The sequence below is a fragment of the Pyrus communis genome, chromosome 5 (genome assembly GCF_963583255.1).
Source record: "Pyrus communis chromosome 5, drPyrComm1.1, whole genome shotgun sequence".
In the NCBI taxonomy this organism is placed as follows: domain Eukaryota; kingdom Viridiplantae; phylum Streptophyta; class Magnoliopsida; order Rosales; family Rosaceae; genus Pyrus; species Pyrus communis.
This window is the reverse complement of record NC_084807.1, coordinates 21,390,767-21,415,614: the sequence shown is the minus strand read 5'-3', so window position 1 is coordinate 21,415,614 and position 24,848 is coordinate 21,390,767. Positions and strand designations below refer to the sequence as shown.

General features: G+C 37.6%; 2 protein-coding genes across 2 annotated transcripts; one reads left to right on the top strand and one right to left on the bottom strand.

The window, feature by feature from the left end:
- Positions 1-3,067: 3,067 nt before the first annotated feature.
- On the bottom strand, positions 3,068-7,718 carry LOC137734143 (mRNA-decapping enzyme subunit 2-like). Its single transcript, XM_068473436.1, has 9 exons — positions 7,580-7,718; positions 6,708-6,817; positions 6,263-6,414; positions 5,497-5,624; positions 5,143-5,238; positions 4,386-4,538; positions 3,987-4,090; positions 3,832-3,899; positions 3,068-3,506 (listed from the first exon to the last, which is right to left on the bottom strand). The coding sequence occupies exons 2-9, from the start codon at positions 6,785-6,787 to the stop codon at positions 3,313-3,315; spliced, it is 975 nt and encodes a 324-aa protein (XP_068329537.1). The 5' UTR covers positions 6,788-6,817; positions 7,580-7,718; the 3' UTR covers positions 3,068-3,312.
- An 11,256-nt stretch (positions 7,719-18,974) lies between these two features.
- LOC137733817 (uncharacterized) lies at positions 18,975-24,617 on the top strand. The gene is made up of 13 exons (XM_068473012.1): positions 18,975-19,412; positions 19,551-19,789; positions 20,079-20,235; positions 20,334-20,411; positions 21,031-21,099; positions 21,209-21,328; positions 21,622-21,783; positions 21,974-22,496; positions 22,605-22,761; positions 23,010-23,119; positions 23,277-23,389; positions 23,612-23,969; positions 24,144-24,617. The coding sequence occupies exons 1-13, from the start codon at positions 19,092-19,094 to the stop codon at positions 24,470-24,472; spliced, it is 2,736 nt and encodes a 911-aa protein (XP_068329113.1). The 5' UTR covers positions 18,975-19,091; the 3' UTR covers positions 24,473-24,617.
- Positions 24,618-24,848: the final 231 nt, after the last annotated feature.

The window sequence follows — 24,848 nt, the reverse complement described above, 5'->3', positions numbered from 1 at the left end:
GCGCCCCTCACACAAACTGTTTATGAAACGTACTACACTATTTATAAAACTTACTACACTGTTTATGAAACTTAAGGGTACTACACTGTTTTATGAAACTTACTACACTGTTTATGAAACTTATTACACTGTTTATGAAACTTAACTGTACGATATTGTTTATGAAACTTTCTACATTGCTTATGAAACTTAACGATACCACACTGTTTATGAAATTTAATAGTAGATGCTTGTCCCAAATTTTCAAGTTCTTTCACCAGAATGTAATAAAAGGATTTTTTTTTAAAAGAAAAAAAAAATATAGAGATCAACGTCCACGCCGTTAAAGTCATGCATGGCTAATAGCTCAATACCACTACTAGAAAAATGGATGATGAATCCAACGATGTTATCAATGATGTTGCTCCACCCCTACCCCTAACCATCCCAACCCACACCTGATCGACTCCCTCCTAACCATACCACCCCATATGTGGTTCTGAATTGAACGGAACCCACTTCAATTTGAAATTTTAATTTTAGAGGAATAAAATATGCTTGGATTATGTCAAAGGGTTATGCAACTGAAAGATTGGTTAGGTGCTCTTTGCACGCGCCTTTAGTTAGATTTTTTTTTCTTTCTCTTGTCTTTATCATTAAATAAAGTTATAGGATGGTTTTCGGTTAAAACTTAAAGTTTTAAAGCCATTTTCATTAGTTTACCAAAGGTAATTGAGTGGGCTAATCCTCACAATAGCTTAGCCATAATAATTTGGTTCTAATTCACATTTGGCGAGAATTGAACTTAAAACCTGTCACTTATAAATAAATAAAAAAGAAAAACAAAACATAGACCATAGTACTAAGAGGCAGCAAGTGGCAACTAGTTCACCGATATATTGTAAGTAAGAGGTCTTAACTTCAATTCTCACCAAGGGCAAATTTGAATCATATTATGCTAGCCCATTGTGATACTAAACTCACCACTCTTATTGTAGATAATATCGTTCGTTTAAATAAAATTAAAAAAAAATCCTTACAAGCAACAAGGAATAAAGTATGCATTTACACCATGATTAGGAGATATTGAAGCTAACATGTTGGAGATATGAGTGATCATGGAACAACAACATTTAAGTCTTATTTCACGTAGGTCGGTTGTATGAATCCTCGAAAGAGAAGGAAGAGAGTGTCAAGCAGTCGACAGGCGGCACTCTATTTTTCACGTGGAATCTCTATAATAATTGAATGCCTATAATAATTGAATGATAGATGGAAAATTGGAAAAAATTGCAACACAAAAACAAAGTGCCTTCCTTTTTTTTTTTTTTTTTTTTTTGAAAAAACAAAGTGCCTTCTTAAGAAAGCAAAGCAAAAGGGGCATTTTCTTTTCAAGATAATCAATGGATCCACTAATTGTACATCCCCCTATACAACACAAAGTCCAAAAAGACTGCACACTTGATGCATGGTAGTGGGGCATCACGACTACGTTTTGATATGCATGATGTAAAGGGTAATACTAACCCTATGTTTTGTTCCACTAATTAGTGAAACAGCAATTCTTGACCACTTACAAGGGATTCTAGGTCTTTTAATCTTGTTATGACCAAAGAAATAGAAAGAGATTTCTTGGCAGTGTCATCATTAGACACTAATATTAGAGAGATTACATATCAAATTTCATACTTTTTAATTTTCGGGACAACTTCATAAATAATTTGTGTTTGTCATCTTGTGATAAAATTGAGAGATAAACCCATAGGAGTTATGGGGTCAATCTATGGAAATTTAGTTGTGTCTCTCTCATTACCTCACTGCAACGAGAAACATAAATTCACAAGCGCTACACCTTACAAATCTCGACCTATGGAAGTTTCTAAGCAATAATCACTTTCGAAGGGGGTGACCCATGTGCCATTTGTGTCCATCTCTCATTGTGTGACCATGGTCAGAGATGCAAACATAATGTTTTAAGGCCGTCCTATAAAAGTCTCTCTCCTTAATTTCGATACTCTAATCATATAACGGCATTTTTGAGGATGTGTCGGGTCCATTATCTAGATGATGACATTGGTATAGACTATGTAGTCAATTCGACATAACAAGCCGATCAAACCATACAAAAGTGAACGAGAAAAATGAAATCTTCCACAAATCTTGTGTGATGGAAATGCCAAGAACTTGGTCCTAAAGTGAAAGGCAAAAACCAAAGCCAAAAACGAAATGCAGCGAACAGGAAGAACACGAGCCACATGGCCAGCACCGCCACAATTCTAAAAGCAGATAGAAAAGAATCCACATTGAAAAAGTAGTCCAGGGAGAATCTATGCCACAAATAACCGTGGCCAGAGCCCCTTTTAGCACCACACGGGTCGCAATCACAAACAACACACAAAAGAAAGCTCATATTTCAAACATAAACCGACATGCATGCAAAATCTACAGGCCTGTATAAGAATCCTCACAATTGTCGGCACCTTCATTGTGAAAATTTTAGGATGTTTCGGAGCATTGGCAACTAAGTGTGTTTTAAATGTTAGATTTTAATTTTTCTATTTTTAAATAAAAATCAAATGGTTAAAAACATTTCATTCCATACTCTAAAATACCGTAGAAAATTCATCTTCATGAGAGGCTAAGACCGTCCATAGTGCTTTTATCAGAGTTTAAATTTCCATATGTACGAATCGTAGAACAATGGTTCTATAGTGGTGCGAGTTTAATAGCTATGAGAGTCATTCTAAAAGATTCAAACTCACGCGGCTCATATATTACACAAAAACAACAGAACACAAAATTTCCGGCATATGAGTTTGGTTTCAATTTATAGAAATCGAACTGAAAATTTCCGACCTACTATGAAAGGCCTAACAAAAACGCTAACATGGGCATTTTTTTTTTCCATGTAATAGCTATTGTAATTCAGGTCATTATCAAATGTCAAAACAAGCATCCTCCCTCCTGCACGGAATCACAAACGATGACATGAAAAACATCTTGGAGAGACCAGTATTCACATATGAATATTTCTAGAGGACAAGCCACAAGACCAATCTATCATAATGAAGAACACAAATCATTTTGCTGCAGAATCTAACGTTCTCATTCATCGTATCCGCCTCCGAGTTTCCAAACCAACATGAACTCAAAGTATATCCTTTGCCATAGGTGGGTTTCTATACAGAATATACACAAACCCACAACTGAGAATCTAACACCAACAACGATGTACACCTGACACGAGGGCAACTCTGTACTATTCGGGAATACAAGTGAAATGGGGATATTAACCAGGCTATGCAAACTCGAACCACTTTACAAGAAGGCAAGTTACATTGAAGAACAGAAACCAGCATCAATTGCTTGCAAGATTGGAGCAACATCAAACCTAAAGTTTCTGAAACTCTTGCCTGGTCCTGTCTCAGGAGGACGAACCTCGGGCTCAGGTTTAGTTGATTGGCTCTCCACTATCATGGGGCTACTACTCCCTATCGAGCTGCTTTTCGCATTCCACACGCTGATTCCTAAGAAGAATGAAAAGCAGAGCTCATTAGAGAAGCAGAAAAGAAATTTACAAGCACCTGGGTCTTTTATAAAGATCAAATACAACTCGACATCCATATGGGTGCTAAACTATGATTAAATATGTATACCACAATTTACCGGCAGTTTTGTATTTTCATGGGTAAAAGAACCAGCATCTGTTGGCCAACTATTCACATTCATAATGCTTGATTTCTCCAAGTTTGTAAGATTCATCTTTCTTTTTTCCTTTTCCTTTATCTCACAAGTTCAACATAAACCTGAAGCTTCTAGGCTATCGAAAGATTTCAAAGGAAGGGGACGAACCTTTGAGAGGCATATCAGGCCTTGGAGCAACTGGGGACTGATGTGATGAAATCCATGATCTCAATGTTCTGTTAGAAGACATTGATCCTATCAGACATTACAAAAGGTTGGAAGAATTGAGGAAGTAATTAAAGTTATAAACCAAAATAACTTACGCCAGAAAAGGGGACACCATGTAAAGCTTGAGGCCGGTGACACCACGAGATATCACATTATCACTTGCAGGCTGAAGATCATCCAGCCGGTGCCATGCGATTTCCTGCCAACAAATACAAAAGCTGTGCACTTAACCAATGATATTGTGCTGGAAAAGAGGGACATATATTCTATCAAGTGATAATGAAGACATTAAATAAAAATATAGAGGTCACCTAGCAAAGAAAAAACCACAAATTAAGTACTTAATGAAGAGATAACTCTGAAACTTTACCAAAGTATAACCTACAATGAAAACTACAATTGGTTTTCCTTCAGAATAAATTTCACTAAAGAAATGTGAAACTGTGTAAAAACAAAAATGAAGAAAAAACGTGGATGCATTAAGATTCACATACACTGATCTCCTTTTTGGTGAGTGGTGCAAAGGCAGTATCCTCTCTCACACCAGCAATAATGTAGAGCCGCACCCTTTGTTGTCCAAATATAAATTCAATATACTCATCTTTGTCAAGAAGCTTTGTAACATCAAAACCTGTTTCTTCCTGGACCTGCATTCACCACAAAGAACCAGGTCATTCATAACAGAAGGGGGTCCACAAGAACTGTCTAGGTTGTGTGTGCCTTCATAGGGAAAATATGACACCTACTGGTGTTAAGCATCATACAGTAAACGTAGTAAAATGCAATTTCCCATAGGATGATGCCATAAAACCAGACTAATTTCTCAACCCTTTTCCTAACTCTATCACATTGACCGGGTCCAAAAACATCAAAAGTCCTGCTACATGTCGGAGAGTTGGGAAAAAGTTGAGCTCTGAAACATTTCCTTCCATACACGCTCCTAACGTGTCACAAAAGTATAGGGCAAGAACATTGTTTTGGAATGGATATGAATCCTAAAACCATAGCACAAATTTTATTACCTCAAAAAGATGAACAACATACATCATGGAAATAAAATGTCAGATTGAAAATACACACCACCCACCCTCTGCCCTCACAACACATTCACAGCTGCAGAGAGACATAGCGATATAGTTTTAACAGTATTGTCAATTTCACTGGTCCAAGGCTGTGAAACCTCGCTGTAAATACCCGGGGAAAATATTGATCTGGATAAAAAAAGAAAACACCATATGAAAAAAATCTTACTTCTCTGATGGCACATGCATGGTCTTCTTCATCTTTGTTCTTTTTGCCACGAGGGAAACTCCAACTTGATCCTTTCCATCCCTTCACAAGCAAGCACTGCAGTTGGACGAATGTAAATTAGTACAAGAAAAACAATCGAACTGCTTTAAGTTAAAGCTCTAATAGTCGACCAATAATTTCACCTAATACAGAAGGTTGTGCACGGACATAAAAAAAACTTATGATATCGACAAGTCATCAAGTTTAAAAAATACCAAATGGTTTACAACATAAGAAAAATAGCTTTTAAAAAGTCGTTCATGTTAAGAAAAGGTTGAACTTGGGAGTTCTAGAATCATTCACAGAAATCCTCACCCTTTCAAAGGTTTCATCCAAAATGATTGCGCCCGTTACAGGAACCTTGACCTTGTAAGAAGTGAAGTCCTTGAATATGTCATCTATATGGGCAACATAAGGTTTAAGAACATCACAGCTGTTAAACACTGCAACACATTAAGGAAAACAAGGATGTAAGGAAATTAAACAAAGGACAAACATAGAGAAGGGGAATGAGAAATTGGATCGGATAGACCATATGAGGTCAACATGACATAGTCAAGAACTTCAAGCTTTCCCAACCATACTGTCAGAAGTGCTTTCAGACGGAAATTGTCAAACTCTCCATACATGCAGGAGCTGCAATAATTGTCAAAACTCTCCATACATGCAGGAGCTGCAATAACCAATTTGGGCTATGCCATGCATGTGGAAATAATACAAATGATGTTAAAGGAAAGCAACCTGCTTTCCTACTAAGCTAGATATTGCTGGTACAGGAGAGAGGGAGAAAGAGAGAGAGAGAGAAATTGTCAAACTCTCCACCCATGCAGGAGCTGCAACAACCAATTTGGGCTATGCCATGCATGTAGAAACAATACAAATGATGTTAAAGGAAGGCAACCTGCTTTCCTACTAAGCTAGATATTGCTGGTACAGGGGGAGAGAGAGAGAGAGAGAGAGAGAGAGAGAGAGAGAGAGAGAGAGAGAAGGGGTTGGGGGACAGATATGTGTATACTGATTTCACCATGATGTATAAGAAACATGAAGATAATAAATTCGAGTCATTGTCTGCAAAGGATACATAAAGAAGTGAACTCCTTCAAATTGAATGACTTCAGCGATGGATTTTTCTCCACTGAGTTGTCCTCATAAAACCAATGAGCATATTCCACGAGAAATAAAATCCTCTCAAATGATTGCAGGTCTTCTTTTGGTACATTTAGAACAAACCGGCTGCCAGTAAATGGTAAAAGAATAGATTCAGATGCATATCAAAGCAAGTTAACATAACATAGACAAACTGTAAGCAGGAGGAGGGAGAGAGGAAGACCAAACCAATTGGCAATTTGAATCTTGTTTTAATGAAATGATATTGAGATGCATAAAAGGAAAAGCTTTGTTGCAAGAAAATTGCACATTTCATCAGCCTTCTAAAATCAGTATAAATCATTTACTGCACCTAGGACTCATCACTATGAAGAGAGAGGAGAACAATATTAATATGAAAAGAGCGAGTATTTATGGACCTGCACAGATCATCAAGGAGTTCTTGGGGAGGAAGGCCATTCTTCAGTGGAGCACTTGATGACCGAGGGAGGCCAGACATGGCTTCCCTCTTTGCTTCTTGTTTTGGTTCCTGACATATTTAAAAGCAAAACAAATGTAAATGTGGGTAGTTTAGGAAATGCTCCAACATTCAAAATTCGCAACCTAGCTAAGCAAAGTAAAATGAAACTAAAAAGGAAAGGTCTTTAGTTCCATTAATACATTGAAGCGCAACTTTTAATTATAAGTATACGGATGTTGCAGCTACGATGATGGGCATTCTTCACCTTTAATATGTTTTGAAAAACAATGCACTAACACCCGAAAACACACAAAAGTACACTTACAAGCTCTACAAATTATTCCCTTGAAATTTATCAAAACACCCATATTAATTAACTTGTTTACTTGGGTTTAATCAATTTCTGATTGATTTTATATAAGTACAATCATTTCCCCCGTAAATTACATTCATTTCATGCATACATCAATACAATTACAGCCCAAATTGCAGAATTATAACATTAGTGACAAATTTTGTAGTGAAATAACAAACATACGTATTGTAGAAATATACAAATGAGGCAAATAATACCCAGAGAGCCCTAGATTTCAGTACAATCAATCACCTCTGACTGTGAGTAAGCCAAGCTGACTGAATTCAACAACAACCATGATTCAACGGATTATCTTTACCACCAAATCCAATCAACCTATAGGCACAATTCTAAGAAATTTCTACAGTAGCCATCCCACTGCTTTCCAACGTCCTCGTTTGCAGTGGCCGAGATCTCGCGCCAGTAAATGACCAAAATTGCAGAGAAAGAGAGAATTGAAGGGAGAGAGAAGATACCTTGTTGGTGAGTTTGGTCGAGGGAGCTGTGGATACAGTTGCAGAGTTTATTGGAGGGACTTTGCGAAGAAGGAGGAGGTGGATTTTGCAGAGCGGGACTCAGCCTCACTGTGCCTGTGTGAGTGCCGAGTGCCGAGTGCCGAGTGCCTAGTCGTGAAAAAAACTACACTTTATATATCTGTCCCCAATTTCATTTTATTTTCTTGTCTAATATTTTTGTTAATTGGACACCTTGACTGAATATTTAGTGTGGATAAGAATATGAATCACATATCGAAAAATAAGTGATTTTACATGTACTTAGATGTAGTTGAGTTATTTATCATATTATTAATTAGGTATATTGAGATTTTAACTTTCTTTATCATATCAGATAAGGTTGTCTCTCGTGTCAAATCTACGACCACATGTGCTTTAAGTCACTCAGTTCGTATTGTCCATGTGTTTAACTTGAGCATTTGTCACATGTAAGGGGTCATATTGAGACTATAAATCTCACATTAAAAAAGGAACTTTGCATGTACTTATTAGTTGTTGAGCTACTTCTTATATTGCCAATTGATTTTAGGATAGTGTTATCCACATACCCATTTAACATCTCGCACACCCTTCTAAATTTTTTATCGCTGGTCAAATAAATTAAAAAAAAAATCAATGATAAAAAATTAATAGGGGGTTTGTGGGAGGCAAAAGTGAGGCTCTTTTATGTACAATTTTTTTTTTTTTTAATTTGATGATCTGAGACAATTTGGGGTGAGAATTGTACTAGAAATTAGCACAACTTAGTATAGTTTATAAAATACGGGTAGCATTTGAGGATTAAAGCCGAAAACCAAAAAGGCTGACTTTCACAATTTCATTTAGATCGAGTGAACCGAAAAACAAAAAGGCTACAATGAAATCTGATCATTGGTAAAGAGAATGAAGCTTTACCAATTCAGGTTAATTGATGAACAAACTAATCTGATTAATTCAAGCAACTATTAACCAAGTACAAAAACCGAACAGCCATCCATTTAAAACTAATTACGCTACACAAAAAATATAGGAAAATACTCTAAAATGAGACAATTTCTTAATCTTGGGACAAAAATAGAACAAATCGGCCATGCACACCATGCACAAAACTAAAATTACTAAAATACCCACATATAAATGAGTTATCTGCTCCCATTTTCTGATTTCTCTCTCTCCCTCTCTCTTCTCTCACTTTCTCCCTCACGCACTGTCTCCCCTTCTCATTGTGCACACATGGTGCCCTGTCATCCCTACCAACACTGTCCAAATCAATGCCACCACCAATTTCATCTCGTCCTCACGAGTCCAAAACACCTAACCTTGTCACGAATCTCATCCCCGATCATTGGGATCGAAACTCAAGCAGGCTGCAAATTTTCTGACCATTTTCTGGCAACAACGCAAACAACCGAGGCTCGAGACCATCACCACTGGACTTGCATTAAGGGTGGGAACAAAGCCCAGTCATTGAATGTTGGTGTTTTGTTGGATGATTTTTTTTAGGATTTGCCCACTGTATGTACATGACATGCACATGATATGTTCACAGATCTGAGCCAACCCAAAAACCCAGATGAATTAATACTTATAAGTTAAATTAGGGTCTCTATTTCATGTTGGGGCCTATGGCCTTATGGGTTGTGGAATAAATTTCAAGTTTTGACGTGCTACAAAACTAGGTTCGAACAATTTCTGGTTCAACTGTCAAATTGCTAAAATTTGTGAATTTTTTTTGGGTAATGTGTGTGTGGTGTGCATGGCTAACTTCATAATAATATTCCAACTCCAAAAACTCAGAGCTCAGAGCTCTTTTTTTTTTTTAAATCAGAAAAATTCCATATACACTATATGCACACCACATGCACATCATATGTACATATTACATGCACATTGTGAAATCCCGTTCTTGGATTTCACTATTGCAAACTACGTATTTGTATTGAGGAGATTTTATTATTATTTTTGGGAATTTATATTAACTTTAGATTTTAATTAAACTAATTACGAAGTTTGAATTTTGGTCAGTAATCATTAAAAATTTGTGGACTTTACAGGGTCACACTAAGTATAATTGGATGGAGTTTGATCCTACGAGTGTGTAGGCGAAAACCGTTTGCGAATCAGAGTTGAAACGAAGAAATTATAGACGTTTTAGTTATTTGAAAAAAATAAAAAATAAAAAGATTAGAAGCTGCCAGGTGGCAGCAACATAGAGGGGAGATTAGGGAGAGAAAGGAGGGAAGTGAGAAGCACCAAACCCGGACCTTGTCCCATTTAACCCATACACCCCGACCCTACCCGAGCCACTGTAACAATTTCCGACGAGTTTCCCATCCATTTTTCCGACAATTTGAACCTCGCCACTACCTGAAAATGAACCATCATAGTCCCCTCTTCCATTTTCAACCAAACTTCACTAGCTTTAACCCCGAAATCATGAAGAACAGAACATGTGGGTTTCGAGGACACCCAACGGCGATTCGCCGTTTTCTACAACCTTCCCCATCGATCCCCACCATCAAACAACTTCCCTTGAGCTCAAGAATAATGCCTAATCATTGGTTGGAATGTCAGAGTCGATTTGAGGATGAATCAAGAAACACCCAATTCTAGGGTTCCGTCGGATTGAGGGTGATTTCAAGGGTTTCCCAGCTGAATTGGACTTCAACCCAGGTATAAAAATTGCTCCCCTTGACTTGCTCTACATTCCTATGAAATTCGGTAAATTTTGGAAATAGTTGAATTTTCCGGCGAGTCGAGGCGGCGCGTGGGCTGAGACCCCACATGCCTTTCTAGGCTAAATTTTGATGCCCTAATTCCATATTTGACATCCATTTAGTGGAAGTCTGATGTTTTAGTATAGTTTCGTAGTTGATTGCCTATTTAGCCGCCATTTGGTTATTATATGAATTGACGATCCGACCATTGGATCGGTGCCAAACTTTAATACAAAGTAGTATGTAATATTTGATGACATTAGAAAATGACAGATCAGGAATCTGACGTACGGATCTTCCCGAATTGGATTTCAAAGTTGTAAAATCAAACATTGACCGCCACTTGAATTTGCGATTGGCGGAGATTCGACCATTAGATCGTTTTGAAATTTTAGGATATTGTTCTAGAAGATAAATGAGACCCTTGGAAAGTTATAGATTGGAAATCCATTGGCGGATGTTCCAGATTGACTTGTATAGGGTTATGGACCCCACCATTGACAAAGACTCAAGTTTTGGTCAATATGCTACGAATTGATCTTAAATATTAAAATTAGTATTACTAGAGACTATGTAGGACTTAGTGAGCCTATATTGGTTAGTGAGTTATTCCATGTAGTATATACATTAGTTTACATGTATGGGACGTCATGTTGTGTTATATATGGTCATATTTACCTTCTTGATAATATGAATGATATGTATGTTAAATGTTATGACATTGTGAGCCTAAAATCCTATTAGAAGTGTTATGTAGAACATATAGGCTTGTGTGACATGGTAGTTAATGATCATGAGGCATTGAGAGTGCAAGTGATTATGATGTAAATCATAGAGGTTGAGATAAGGATAAGTGGATTGTGTGTTGATCTAACTGCACCATGTAGTAGAGGTACATGGATGGTCCTGCTTGTTATATCCGCGAAGGGGGGGACTATGCGTATTTTAGGCGTGATCATGTTTGGTACCACGATGGTGATCACCGCCTGCATGAATAGACTGTGCTTATGGTTCTACTTGGTATATCCACGATGGGGGACCATATGCATTCTAGGAGTGATCATGCTTGGTATATTCGTGATGGGTGATCACTACCTAGAGCTATATGATACAATCCTGCTTGGCATATTCGCGATGGGTGATCAATACCTACGTTATTAGACTATGCCTGTGGTTCTGCTTAGTTTATTCGCAATGAGGGACCATACGCAGTCTAGGAGTGATCATGCTTGGTATATCCATTATGGGTGATCACTACCTAGAGTTAAGATGTGGTCCTACTTGGTATATCCGCGATGGGTGGTCCTGCTTGGTATATCTGCGATGGGGAACCATACGTGTTATAGGGGTGATCATGTTTGGTATATTCGCGATGGGTGATCACTACCCGTACGCTTAGATTATGCTTATGGTTCTGCTTGGTATATCCACAATGAGGGATCATACGCATACCAGAGGTGATGAGGATTAGTGGTACTTGGAACATTTCGGTAGGTGCCATATTCTAGTTGGATTCCATTGAGTGGTCCAGAATCCTTGCTCTTGCTTATTTTCATAAGTTAGTGTGGAACCCTAGATTCGAGTGAATGGGGATTAACCATACTAGATCTTGTGAATACAAATGAAATTTACCATGTTATTACTTATAATCCAAGTAGGGAATTATGTAGAGTTCTTTAATTAAATTCATGAAATGATAAGTTATTTCATTGATTGATTAATGTAGCCAGACATTAATATCGTGCATCTTTGATTCATGGAATTGATTAATTGATGTGACTGTGGAATGTCGTTGAATATAATTGTTATTATTATGAATAGATTAATAGATCAATGTGGTATATTGTGCTTCATTGGTTCTTTGATATGTTACATGTTGTGGATTGAGGTATCATGTTGAAACATAGTGATTTATATGATGGATGGAATGGAAATCTTGAAAGTCATGTGGGTTTGTTATGCAACTCTGGACGTAGTAATTTCATGCTTGTCAAGTTCTAATAAATGATTGAGGAATGCTATGCTTTTCTACTTAAACGTACTGTAATAAACGTCGGAGTGTAGTAAATGGTGAACTATGAATGGCTTGATCCCTTTTTAGGGTACGTAGGCAGTCTAACAAGGTGGTTAGATGCAGCCATAAAGTATACGAAAAATTACTATGCAATTCGAATATTGAGTTGTGCTTTGTCCATATCCCGGAGGCAGGGTATGTGAGATATACGGGTATTTAGTGACATCACATGTCGATCCCAGATGTATGTCGGGATTGGGGCATGACACACATGATATGCACAAAACTGGAGATCGAGCAACGAGCTGCTTTTTGTATTAATAAGAAACTTTAATGGCAACTTATTGGTATAATGGATACAATTAAAACATAATTGTTATGTATATAAGGTTACAGTGGCAGTTTGAAAGTCTTGTTACGTATATCAATCATCGCTTAATCGTGCATGTGGAAAACATGATACTTGTTGTCGTTATTTCTTGGACACGCATGATCCTCAACATCATCTAAGCTTTTTCTTAGTTTTTTTTTTTTTTTTTGCCTAGACCAACTAGGTTGTGGTCATACTCGCCAAATTATGAGGCACAACATACATGCATCATAACTAGTGAACATTCCTACTTCTTATATTAAGATGTAGCCATGCACACCACATGCACATTACGAAAAAAAATTTACAAATTTCTGCAAATAGACACTTGAAACAGAAGTTGTTCTATCCCAGTTTTGTAGCACGTCAAAACTTGAAATTTATTCCACAACCTATAGGCCCTAACATGAAACACAAACCCTAATTTAACTTCTAAGTATTAATTCATCTAGGTTTTTGGGTTGGCTCAGATTTGTGAGCATATCATGTGCATTTCGTGTACATATAGTGGCCAAATCTTGAAAAATTCATCAAACAAAACACCAACATTTAATGAATGGGCTTGGTTCCCACCCTCAATGTGAGTCTAGTGGTGGTGGTTTCGAGCCTCGATTGTTTGTGTGTTTGTTGGAAAATGGTTGAAAAACTCGCAGCCTACTTGAGTTTCGATCTCAACGATCGAGGATGAGATTCGTGACAATGTTAGGTGTTTTGGATTCATGATGACGAGATGAAATTGGTGGTGGCTTCGATTTGGATGGTGTTGGTCGGGATGACAATGTACTATGTGTGGGATGACAGTGCATTGTGTGTGCACAGTGAGAAAGGGAGAAAGAGTGCTTAGGGGAGAAAGTGAGAGAAGAGAGGGATGAAGGGAGAGAGAGAGTAGAGAGAGAAAAAAGAAAATGGGAGCAAAAAACTCATTTATATACAAGGACAATTAAGTTATTTCAAGGTGTAGAAAAATCATATTTATGTCCGATTTTTGTGCCTGGCGTGTACGTTCCGTGTGCATATTTGAAATGTCCTATTTCTGTCCCCGAGATTTAAAAACTGTCCTATTTCTCGGTATTTCCCAAAAATATAACCCCGATAATATGATAAATCTATCAAAGCATTTACAATTTGTGAGCTTTCCAAGCTACTCAATCACTGCTGAAGCGCGATATATAAGGTGTAAAAATACTCGGGCACTTAATCGAAGACAGCCTTCAAAAAAATTCCACCAAAAACATAACGGGAAAGGATTTTGCTTGGATGCCAAAGTCCAGTAATTCAGAATAAATGATGACGAAACAACCAACCAGCTCAGATAAGCCATAGCTAATGATGACGAAACAACCAACCAACTCAGATATGCCGTAGACATGAGTGGCTTCTAAAACAATATGGCAAAAAGCATAACACTTAAAAACAGAAAGAAGAAAATTAGTTCTTTTCTAATCGGCATACATGGTGGGATTTATAGTCGTTGCATACCTACACACACACACTTGCAGCGTGACTATGATCACGTGCACATCACATGCTTTCATTTAACTCCTAACAAACTAGACATGCGGCAAGCTATACGCTGTGGAGATGTTATAATCTTGTTTGTCCATTATATTATTTGAAATTCAACTAATCTAACACCTAGACCATTCGAACTCCATTTCCTTATTTCATTCTTTAGCTGCAGTGCATCTGATCCAACTTCCATGCTTATCCACCAACATAAACTGATTCGTCTACAAGGTCCGTCCCGGATGCACATGTCATTAGTGGAAGCCATGATGCAGAGGGAGATGAAAGCGAAAGGTGAATTGGTTAAGGCGCAAGGTCAAGCCTCCGCGCCTGCCCGGCATGCCAGAGAGGTTGTTCATTATTCCACGAGGCAGGGGATTCCTTGCGGCCATTCCGCTAGTCTGCGACAACAGCATCTCGATCGGGTGCACTAGAAGGCGGGCCGGGTTCATCATTTTTTGTTTCTGTTGAGTTCTTTTAGGTAGCAAAGTTGAGTCCTTTTTTGTTTTCTGACGAGATGAAGATGCGGAAGGTGGTCTCTATATGTAATGTAATGCGTGACGTTCTTGGAAAATATCGCGCGTGTCAAATGCTCAACGCTCGTCTTATTTTTCCTTTATGTAGCAATGATCCTTCAATTTTAACCCAATTGGAGCAATGGTCATTCAATTAAAAATTGATGACTATTGGTCCCTTAACTCATCAAAACGTGCAACTATACTCATTTTTGTTAACTCTGTTAGAACTTCTGTCAAAATAGTCACATGTCATGCACATGAGGCTAAATCTAGGGGCAAATATGGAAAACCAAATGAAATTTTTTTATAGCAATGGTCTTCAACTTAACCCAATTGGAGTAATAATCTCTCAATTTTAACCCAATTGTAGCAATAGTCCTTTCAACATGAGTTATTTTGACGGAGTTGACGAAAATGACCATATTTGCACGTTTTGATGAGTTAAGGGACGAATAGTCATGAATTTTTAGTTGAGGGACCATTGTTCCAATTGTGTTAAAGTTAAGGGACCAATGCTACAATTTTCTTTCTTATTTGAAAGAGGAAAAATACTTTCGCCATTAACTTATTCTTCGTTTCTCATTTATATTCGAGTTAATTTTTTTTCATAAATTCTAAACATTGTTGCATTTTTCTTAATTTTATTAGAAGGAGATCCTTATTTACTCTCCTAGTTTATGAGAATAGTAGTGTAGTTAACGAAAATAACTTATAGTACAACGCGAGTAAAGATTATTGCTACAATTTAGCTTTATATAAAAATGGGCTGATTCGTGGCACCACTTATTTTATATAAGTTTTTGTGGGGTCTACTTCGTAATGTATTTTAGCGATCTGAACCATCTATCTTTTAGGACATTATTCATAGATCATCTTTGCAAAAAATTAGATAAATCCAAAATCATTAAGACATTCGTTTTGTAGTGAAGAAAATGGACAAATATATTTCTACAAAGAAACCCTTAATTCAACAGTCATATGGTTTCAGATTTTGGTATTTTTGGTAGACATGATTTTTGAGGAAAGACTAAAGATAGACGGTTTGGATTGTTGAAATACATTGCAAAGCGGGCTCCACAAAAACTTGTGTCAAAAGTTATGTAAAAAAAAGTGGTGTCACGAATCCATCCCTATATAAAAACACATAAAGACTATAAACTGGGGCCAACTTTCCAAATATTGAAAAGTATCTCAAGTTCGAATCATCTACTTTATGATTGAAAAAAGTTTAAAAAGTTGGAAAATATAAAACGATGGTCATAATTAAGTTCTTGAGAGTGTTTGTCTTGGTAGTTTAGATAATTAAATTACCAAATGTCGATCATATTTGGCATCATATTCAACTTATCAATTCATACCTAATTACTATCCAATTGCATTAAAAGATGATCCCTTTTATATGAAAAATCAACAACATTTTTCTTTGTATATCGACATTTTATTTTTGCAACTTTGTTCTTGTATGCCAAGCTTTCTATTTTGTCTCATATATATGTTATATAAAAAATAAAATCATCCATTTTTTGCACCTTTTTTTTTTTTTAAAATACGGAGAGAACCATAATGATGATTAATTGATCAATCAATCATGATTAGATTTAAGAATAATCATCAACAATAGACGATGAAATCATGAAACTAAGTTGTAGAGTTTGGTACAAAAAAAAGAAGGTTTCATATTAACAAAAATTTACTAAACAAAAGTTAAAACAAACACGTTATTGAGCAGACTAAAACTATGATATCCTAGAGTACATATATATATATATATATATATTTTTTTTTTTTGTCAAAAAACTTCATTTTAATATATACAATATTTTTGGTTGTCATTGACATCTACATTTGTTGGCATTTAAAAACGTCCTCACGACCTAGTCCTACTGTTAGTGATGTTCTTCAATGGTCTTGAGGTCAAATCTAGTAAATAATAAGTTTGATTTAATATTATGATAAAACTATATCATTGTACCAACAAAATTTTACTCATGACGTATTTGCAACAAATATATACAATTGGATTATGAGAGCTGCTCTTTAAGGACCTATGAGGCCTTTTTTTATATGAACTATCAAATTAATCTTACGTTATATTAGTTATTAACTTAAATAATTCTTGTTACACGAAACAAAATACTAATTGATAAAATAATAAATTAAAAAAAAAAAGAGGTAAAAAGGTTTCACATCATATCGAATCCCTTCCATCTGAAAAACTTAGTCTCCTCATCGAATCTCTAAACCCAACAAATCCAATTGCATAAAACCCTAATAACTTTACACATCCAATTTCATCCAATTTTTATCAACCATACTTAAACTTAGTTAGTTACAAAATCACCAAATAATTGAGATCGTGTTACATCCCACATCGCCCAGGAGAGTGGATCCTGTAAGCCTTATATGTATATTCCCATCTCTACCTAACACGAGGCTTTTTGGGAGCTCACTGGCTTCAGGTTCCGTAGGAACTCCGAAGTTAAGCGAGTTCGCTTGAGAGCAATCCCAGGATGGGTGATCCACTAAGAAGTTCTCGTGTGTGAGTTCTGAGAAACAAAACCGTGAGAGCGTGGTCAGGGCCCAAAGTGGATAATATCGTGTTACGGTGGAGTCGAGCCCGGGATGTGGTGGGATGTGACAAATCGTGTGGTTTCAAAAATGGATCCCCTTCTTCTTGAACGAGTGAACTCTTTTTTCATATGAAATTTTCTAGCAACAATGAAAAATTTGAAACAGGTCAATCTCCCTTTTTCATAAACAAAAAGGAAAAAACAAAAAATTCATGAAGAGAGAATGGGAGTGAACGATCTCGAGAGAGACAAAGAGAAACGAAGGGGATGTGGAGGAGAGACACGGTAGGGGAAGAAGACGAAAGGTTTCACGCAAGAATTTTATTTTAATTCAATCCCTTTGCAAAATTATTGTGTTTTGGTGGATTATTTAAGTTAATAGCTGTGACATCCCACATCGTCTAGGGGAGTGATCCTTAAATGTATATTTCAATCCCTACCTAGCACGAGGCATTTTGGGAGCTCACTGGCTTCGGGTTCCATGGGAACTCCGAAGTTAAGCGAGAAGGGGGCTTGAGCAATCCCATGATGGGTGACCCACTGGGAAGTTGCTCGTGAGTTCCCAAAAACGAAACCGTGAGGGAATGGTAAGCCCAAAGCGGACAATATCGTGCTACGGTGGTGGAGTCGGGCCCGGGAAGTGACAAATTGGTATCAGAGCCAATCCCTGGCCGGAAATGTGCCGACGAGGACGTCGGGTCCCTAAGGGGGGTGGATTGTGACATCCCACATCGCCCAGGGGAGTGATCCTTAAATGTATATTCAAATCCCTACCTAGCACGAGGCCTTTTGGGAGCTCACTGGCTTCGGGTTCCATGGGAACTCCGAAGTTAAGCGAGAAGGGGGCTTGAGCAATCCCATGATGGGTGACCCACTGGGAAGTTGCTCGTGAGTTCCCAAAAACAAAACCGTGAGGGAATGGTAAGCCCAAAGCAGACAATATCGTGCTACGGTGGTGGAGTCGGGCCCGGGAAGTGGTCCGTCCCGGGCCGGGATGTGACAATAGCTTAGGAGGTGTATTCAATTAGGATTTTGAGGGATTTTAATTCTTTTAATGAATCTAGGGGTATTCAATCAGGATTTTAAGTGATTATCTGAAATTCAATGTGTATTCAATTAGGATTTTAAGATAATTTATTAAAATCTTTAGAAATCGGGGTGTATTCAATTAGAATTTTAAAGAAGTTTATAACATTCCAGGTGTATTCAATTAGAATTTTAATTTAAAGAATTTGGAAAAGTTGAGGAATTAGAGAGAATTGGAGAGATTTTGTAGGGGATTTTAAGCATCCACAAATTTCACCTCTCCCCATGAGATTTCGAGGGAATTGAATCAAAATTTTACTTGAAATCTCTACAAATCAGTTAAACTCTGTAAAAATCCATAGATTTATAAATCCAATAAAATCTCTTAAATTCCCAATTGACAACACCCCCTTAATCTACAATAAGATTAATTTGATGACTCATATGAAGAACGAACACACATGTCCTCAAAATGAGCACCATAGGAGCAATTCTAATTGAATTATTATCATCAAATTTACATCATATAGGATTTATCCGGTGTTCCAGAGCATCAGATACTCTAAATTTTCTAAATCTTTGATAAAAATACAAAAATAAAATTTAACGGTTAAAAGTGTAGGCATCGTAACCGAATTATGAAATCGAAATCTCAGTCCACTTACAAGTGTTGATAAAGCAAAAGCCACGATGGTCTTGACTTTTTAGATTTATTCAGACTGCAACCAATATCCAATCACAGTTTTTCCTACTTTCTCCGACGACACTTCGCAATGCGACGGAGGCCCCAGCAGACTCCGGCACCCGCCACCGCCAATCCATCACCCACCGGAGCAGAACCAGTTTCCACTTCATGGGTCGGACAGCAGAGGCCTCGGCGGTCACCATTCGTTTGGCTCACCTTGTTCCTGGCCATCGGATACTGTTCTTATGGAGTTTACCAATACCAGTTTGAGAGCTTGCCCGAGCCGCTCACGGCGGACCAGGCCGGAAAGCGCGGCTTCTCTGAGTTTTCAGCTCTCAAACACGTCGAGGCCTTGACCCAATTGGGCCCTCACTCTGTCGGCTCCAATGCTCTCAACCTAGCTCTCCAGGTTCTCACTTATTGATTCATCGAATCCCATATCCCCAATTCTTTTTAATTCTTATAGAAAAAGCAATCTTGGATTTCTTAAATTCTTGTGAAAGAAGCAATCTTTGGGTTTTATTAACATGGGTTTTCACCCCCACAGTACGTTTTGGCAGAAGCTGAGAAGATCAAGAAAACTGCTCACTGGGAGGTTGATGTAGAAGTGGACTCGTTCCATGTCGAATCGGGAGCAAATCGAATGGTTGGTGGCCTGTTCAAGGGAAGAACACTTGTATATGCGGATCTAAATCATATTGTTGTAAGAGTTTTGCCAAAGTATGCGCCTGAATCAGTAGATAATGCGATTCTGGTCTCTTCCCACATCGACACCGTCTTCTCAACGTATGTCTCTTCAGCTTATATAATCTCAATTTTATTGCCTTTATCAGTTTCGTTTTTCAAGGTGATCATATTTGTTGCTAGCTGAATTATCCATGTTGGTGAATTGTGCGAATAGAAGCTATATTGTTTTTGGATTTTCAATTTAATATGCGATGTAAGTTTGAACAATTACGGGTTTTGACACACACCTTCAGTAGCTGAATTTGATGGCATGTCATTTGAACTATCACTCTTACAAGTTGTATAGGCTTTATGTGATACTTGAAGGAAATTTTTTGACGCATTTCAGGGGAGGGGCTGGAGATTGCAGTTCGTGTGTAGCCGTCATGTTGGAACTTGCTCGTGGGGTTTCCCAGTGGGCTCATGGATTTAAGCATGCTGTTATATTTTTGTTTAATACTGGGGAGGAGGAGGGTCTAAATGGTGCTCATAGCTTTATAACTCAGGTTAACGTGGACTCTCTCTCTCTCTCTCTGCTCTGTTGTTAAAGATTGTTGTTTATAGAACTTCTGTCTTACATTTGTTTCTGACTTTTTTGGTGCAGCATCCGTGGAGTACAACTATTCGTCTGGCTGTTGATTTGGAGGCTATGGGTATTGGAGGGAAGTCTGGCATATTTCAGGTCAGGTTTGTAATGATAATTCACTTGCTTTTACAATTTTACATGGCTTATGAGATATGAGTCATGACTATATGCTCTTGGTACTGTAGAGTCTAGCTAAATGACCTCTGTATAAGCTGTGTCAAGCAGGTGTGTCAAGTCAAATTTATGTAGTTCCAGAAAGTGTGGGACATGCTGAACTTACCAAATCTTTCTAGTGTCATTACATTGCTATATATGTATTTTATCACTGTGTTAAAGACCAACATCTGGAGAACCAAAATGAAGAAAACAGGGAACTTGTAATTTATTCCCTCTATCAATGTCGCCAAGTGCCCTGATATGGACCATTGTAAACACAATCGCGGGTACCCATGACAGGCTGCATCTAACTTCAAAGTGCTTGTGCATCATCACGGTCTGGAATTGAGCAGATAGTTCACTTATGGTTGTCCATTCTTTGTTGTCCTAAAACTTGGAGTTTATAGCTTACTCTACCTTAAGATGCTCTAAATTGCTGATGCAATCTGGTTACTGTAAATCTTTTATTCTTATTTTTATACTTTTTTAAGTGAGATCGTACATATAAAATCCTCTTTAAGCTTACTTTTTCCCTTATGAATATTTCTTCATCTGATAGGCTGATGCTTGGTCTATTGAGAATTTTGCCTCGGTAGCAAAATACCCGTCTGGCCAAATTATAGGACAGGTTTGTAATTCTTTTTTGAGAATTTTTTTCTCCTTTTTCTCTTTGATACTTTTCATGTGTATTCACTTGGGAAAAGTGCTTTTAAGTCTTAATGATTTTAATGCTGCAGGATATATTTTCTTCTGGAGCCATAAAATCTGCAACAGATTTCCAAGTATATAAGGAGGTTGCGGGCCTTCCAGGGCTCGACTTCGCATACACAGATAACACTGCAGTATACCATACAAAGGTTTTTTTTCTTCTCTTTTGCCCCTTTTTTGGGATATAGTTCTAAAATCTATTCGGAGCATAGGTGTGAGATTTACAGGAGGGGTTAATTAGTGCTTAGCCTTTGCGTATGCATGTAACTTTATTGGCTTGTGGAGATAGGAATGGTTTTAATGTGCTTCCACCTATGTAATTATGAATGTTAACCAAGAGTATACAAACTAACAGACCTGCCAGATGGGGAAGGGCACTGGGACTTAAGTTGGTTCTCCATGTTGATTGTTGTTTATGATCTAAATTTTTCTTATCATGCAGAATGACAAAATCGAGCTTCATACATTAGGATCTCTTCAGCATCTTGGAGAAAATATGCTTGCTTTTCTGCTAAAGATTGCTGCTTCCTCTCATCTTCCAAAAGCCAGTGCAGTGGTAGAAGAGAATAAGGGCGAGACTGCTGCCATATATTTTGACATATTGGTATGTTATAACTGCAGAAACTTTATCATTTTTCATGCTTTGATTCTTGACACTCCACCCTTTGGATTTCTTCGTTACATCTTTTTCTTTGTTTCTTTTCCGAGATGGTTTTGGATTTTAAACCTGTAGTGTTCAGTTGCCTTGATAGTCCAGGTTTGCAATGTGGTTCTAACCGTTGTGGAAATTGTAGGGGTCGTATATGATTGTGTATCGTCAACGCTTTGCAAATATGCTTCATAATTCAGTGATAGCGCAATCACTTCTGATATGGACTACATCATTGCTTATGGGTGGTTATCCGGCTGCAATTTCATTGGCCTTGTCATGTTTGAGTATCATATTAATGTGGATATTCGCAATAAGTTTCGCTCTTCTTCCTGCCTTCATTATATCACTAATATCTTCTTCACCAGTGCCATATGTTGCAAACCCATGGCTAGTAATCGGGTTATTTGGCGCACCTGCTCTTATTGGGGCGTTAAGTGGTCAATATCTGGGTTATCTTGGTCTGCATACATATTTGTCAAAAGTATACGCCAAGAAAAAACAACTCTCACCTGATATACAAGCTGGTTTGGTTAAATTAGAGGCTGAAAGATGGCTCTACAAATCTGGATCTCTTCAGTGGCTCATTCTCCTCATTTTGGGAACCTATTACAAAATTGGATCAACTTATTTGGCTCTTGCTTGGTTGGTCCCACCAGCATTCGCATGTGAGTTTATATTTACGACCACCTTTGCTGGACCTATGTTTGATTTAACCATGTTTTTGACGAGGTTATAGGATTTGCTTTCAACTAATTTTAAATACTTCTGTTCAGATGGCTTTCTTGAAGCGACTCTAACCCCAGCTCGATTCCCCAAGCCACTCAGACTTGCAACCCTGCTGATAGGATTAGCTGTACCAATAGTAATTTCTTCCGGCGGATTTATTCGGCTGGCTGGAATGGTAATTGGGACTGTGGTTCGACTTGACAGGTAATACAACTTATTTATTTGTATGGCTTTATAATGAATTACTTTACAAAATCCTGCAGAACAAGAGTCCATGGTCTGTTTGTGTAAATTGTTTTTTGTAGCTATTTGCCCATTCAGCAAGCTACTGTCCTCAATTTTCAATTTCCTCTTTGTGATCTGTCCATGAAAACTTTCAAAATTTAATCTTTTTGTTAATTCTCCAAAAATTTGGAAAATAACTGTTTACCTTGCCTTGTATTTGCTTACAGGAACCCAGGTGGCACCCCCGAGTGGCTAGCGAATGTTATACTTGCTGTTTTTGTTGCTATTGTTGTGTGCCTGACTTTGGTGTATCTCCTGTCATATATTCATCTTTCAGGTTTTTGTTTATCTCAAAGCAGTTGGATTTTTTAAGGTGGTGTTGAGTTCTCAAGTGTATGGTGCCATCGATGTCATATTAATTTTCATGGAGAGAACTTCACTGCCTTGTTTTATCTTTAAACTAACTTGGATGATTCATCACAATTGCTCTATAGGTGCCAAGAGATTGATTGTCCTTTCAACTTGCATGCTGTTCGGCCTCTCACTTGCTGTTGTATTGTTGGGTATCGTTCCACCATTTACCGCAGACACATCCAGAGCTGTAAATGTAAGTTTCTGTTAGCACCTACCTCTTAGAGTGTCCTTACCTCTTAATTTTGTAAGGTTACCAATGAAACTTTTTACATTGTATTTATGCTCATAAAGCTGTTTTTTCTGTGCATAATCCATTATGTTATTGAAATATCACTAACTAGGAATACTTTATTTGTCCTGTTAACATAGAATGTCTAGATGTATGCATGTTTACAAATACTTTTATGGTTTTCAGGTTGTGCATGTTGTAGATACGACAGGAAGCGTTGATGGAAACCAAGATCCTAGATCATATGTGTCTTTGTTTTCTTTCACTCCTGGAAAGTTGACAGAGGAGGCTGAGCAAATTAATGAAGGTTTCAGATGTGGTAGAGACAAAGTTGTTGATCTTGTAACCTTTTCAGCCAAGTACAGTTGTTGGACTTATGATGACAGTGACAGTGGATGGAGCAAATCAGATATACCCACAATGAACGTTGGTAGCGATACTCATGGTAATGAAAGAACAACACGAGTACTACTTGATACAAAAGGTTCAACACGCTGGACGCTTGCTATCAATGCTGGTGACATAGAAGATTTCACATTCAAAGGTAAACTAAACTTTAACCATGTGCATTATTTGACCTCGCTATTTCCATACGTGTGATTGTAAATGAAGTGCTAAGCTAAAAAGTTCAGTTTATACCACGTATACGTGGACTTAGTCACTTAGCTTTATCCCCTTATGTTGTTTTTAGCTTTCTCTCACGAGCTTTTAACCTCAGTTGCAGGAAGCTCGGAGGAATTGGCTTCTTTGGGTGACATGAGTAGCGTAGATGGATGGCACGTTATCCAGTATTCCGGAGGACAAAATGCACCAACAAGGTTCGATCTAGCACTCTTTTGGTCTCAAAACTCTACCCGGCTGGCTCACGATGTTGAAGGGAAGAGAGACGAGCACGCTCCCCTTCTAAAGTTAAGAACTGATATGGACATAGTGACTCCTAAAGTCGAAAGAGTTCTTTCGAAGCTTCCTCCTTGGTGTTCGCTGTTTGGCAAGTCGACGTCCCCCCACACCCTTGCATTTTTGAGCAATCTTCCTGTTAATTTTTAGGTGCTTCGAGTTTAATTTATACGTTTTACTTGCAATAACATAGGAAATTTCAGATTGAAGAAAAGAAAATGAATTATATGTAAGCAGACACACAAATTGGTTTGTCCAAGGATATATGGGTTTTAATATAGCATTACCATTATCATTTTCAAGTGTTATTAAGTTTTGTATTAAGATATCGTCAAATAAAATTGTGTTTATAGTGACAGGTTGCTCTACCTGAAGCCCTAAAGTCGAATTGTCCAGTAGAAATCCTATATACAGAGATGCTCATTTTTTATTAAAGGACATACATTCATCGATACTATTGAAAATGTATTTTGATAATACGTCGTTACATTTTCTTGATGACGATATTATTGATACATTATCTCGT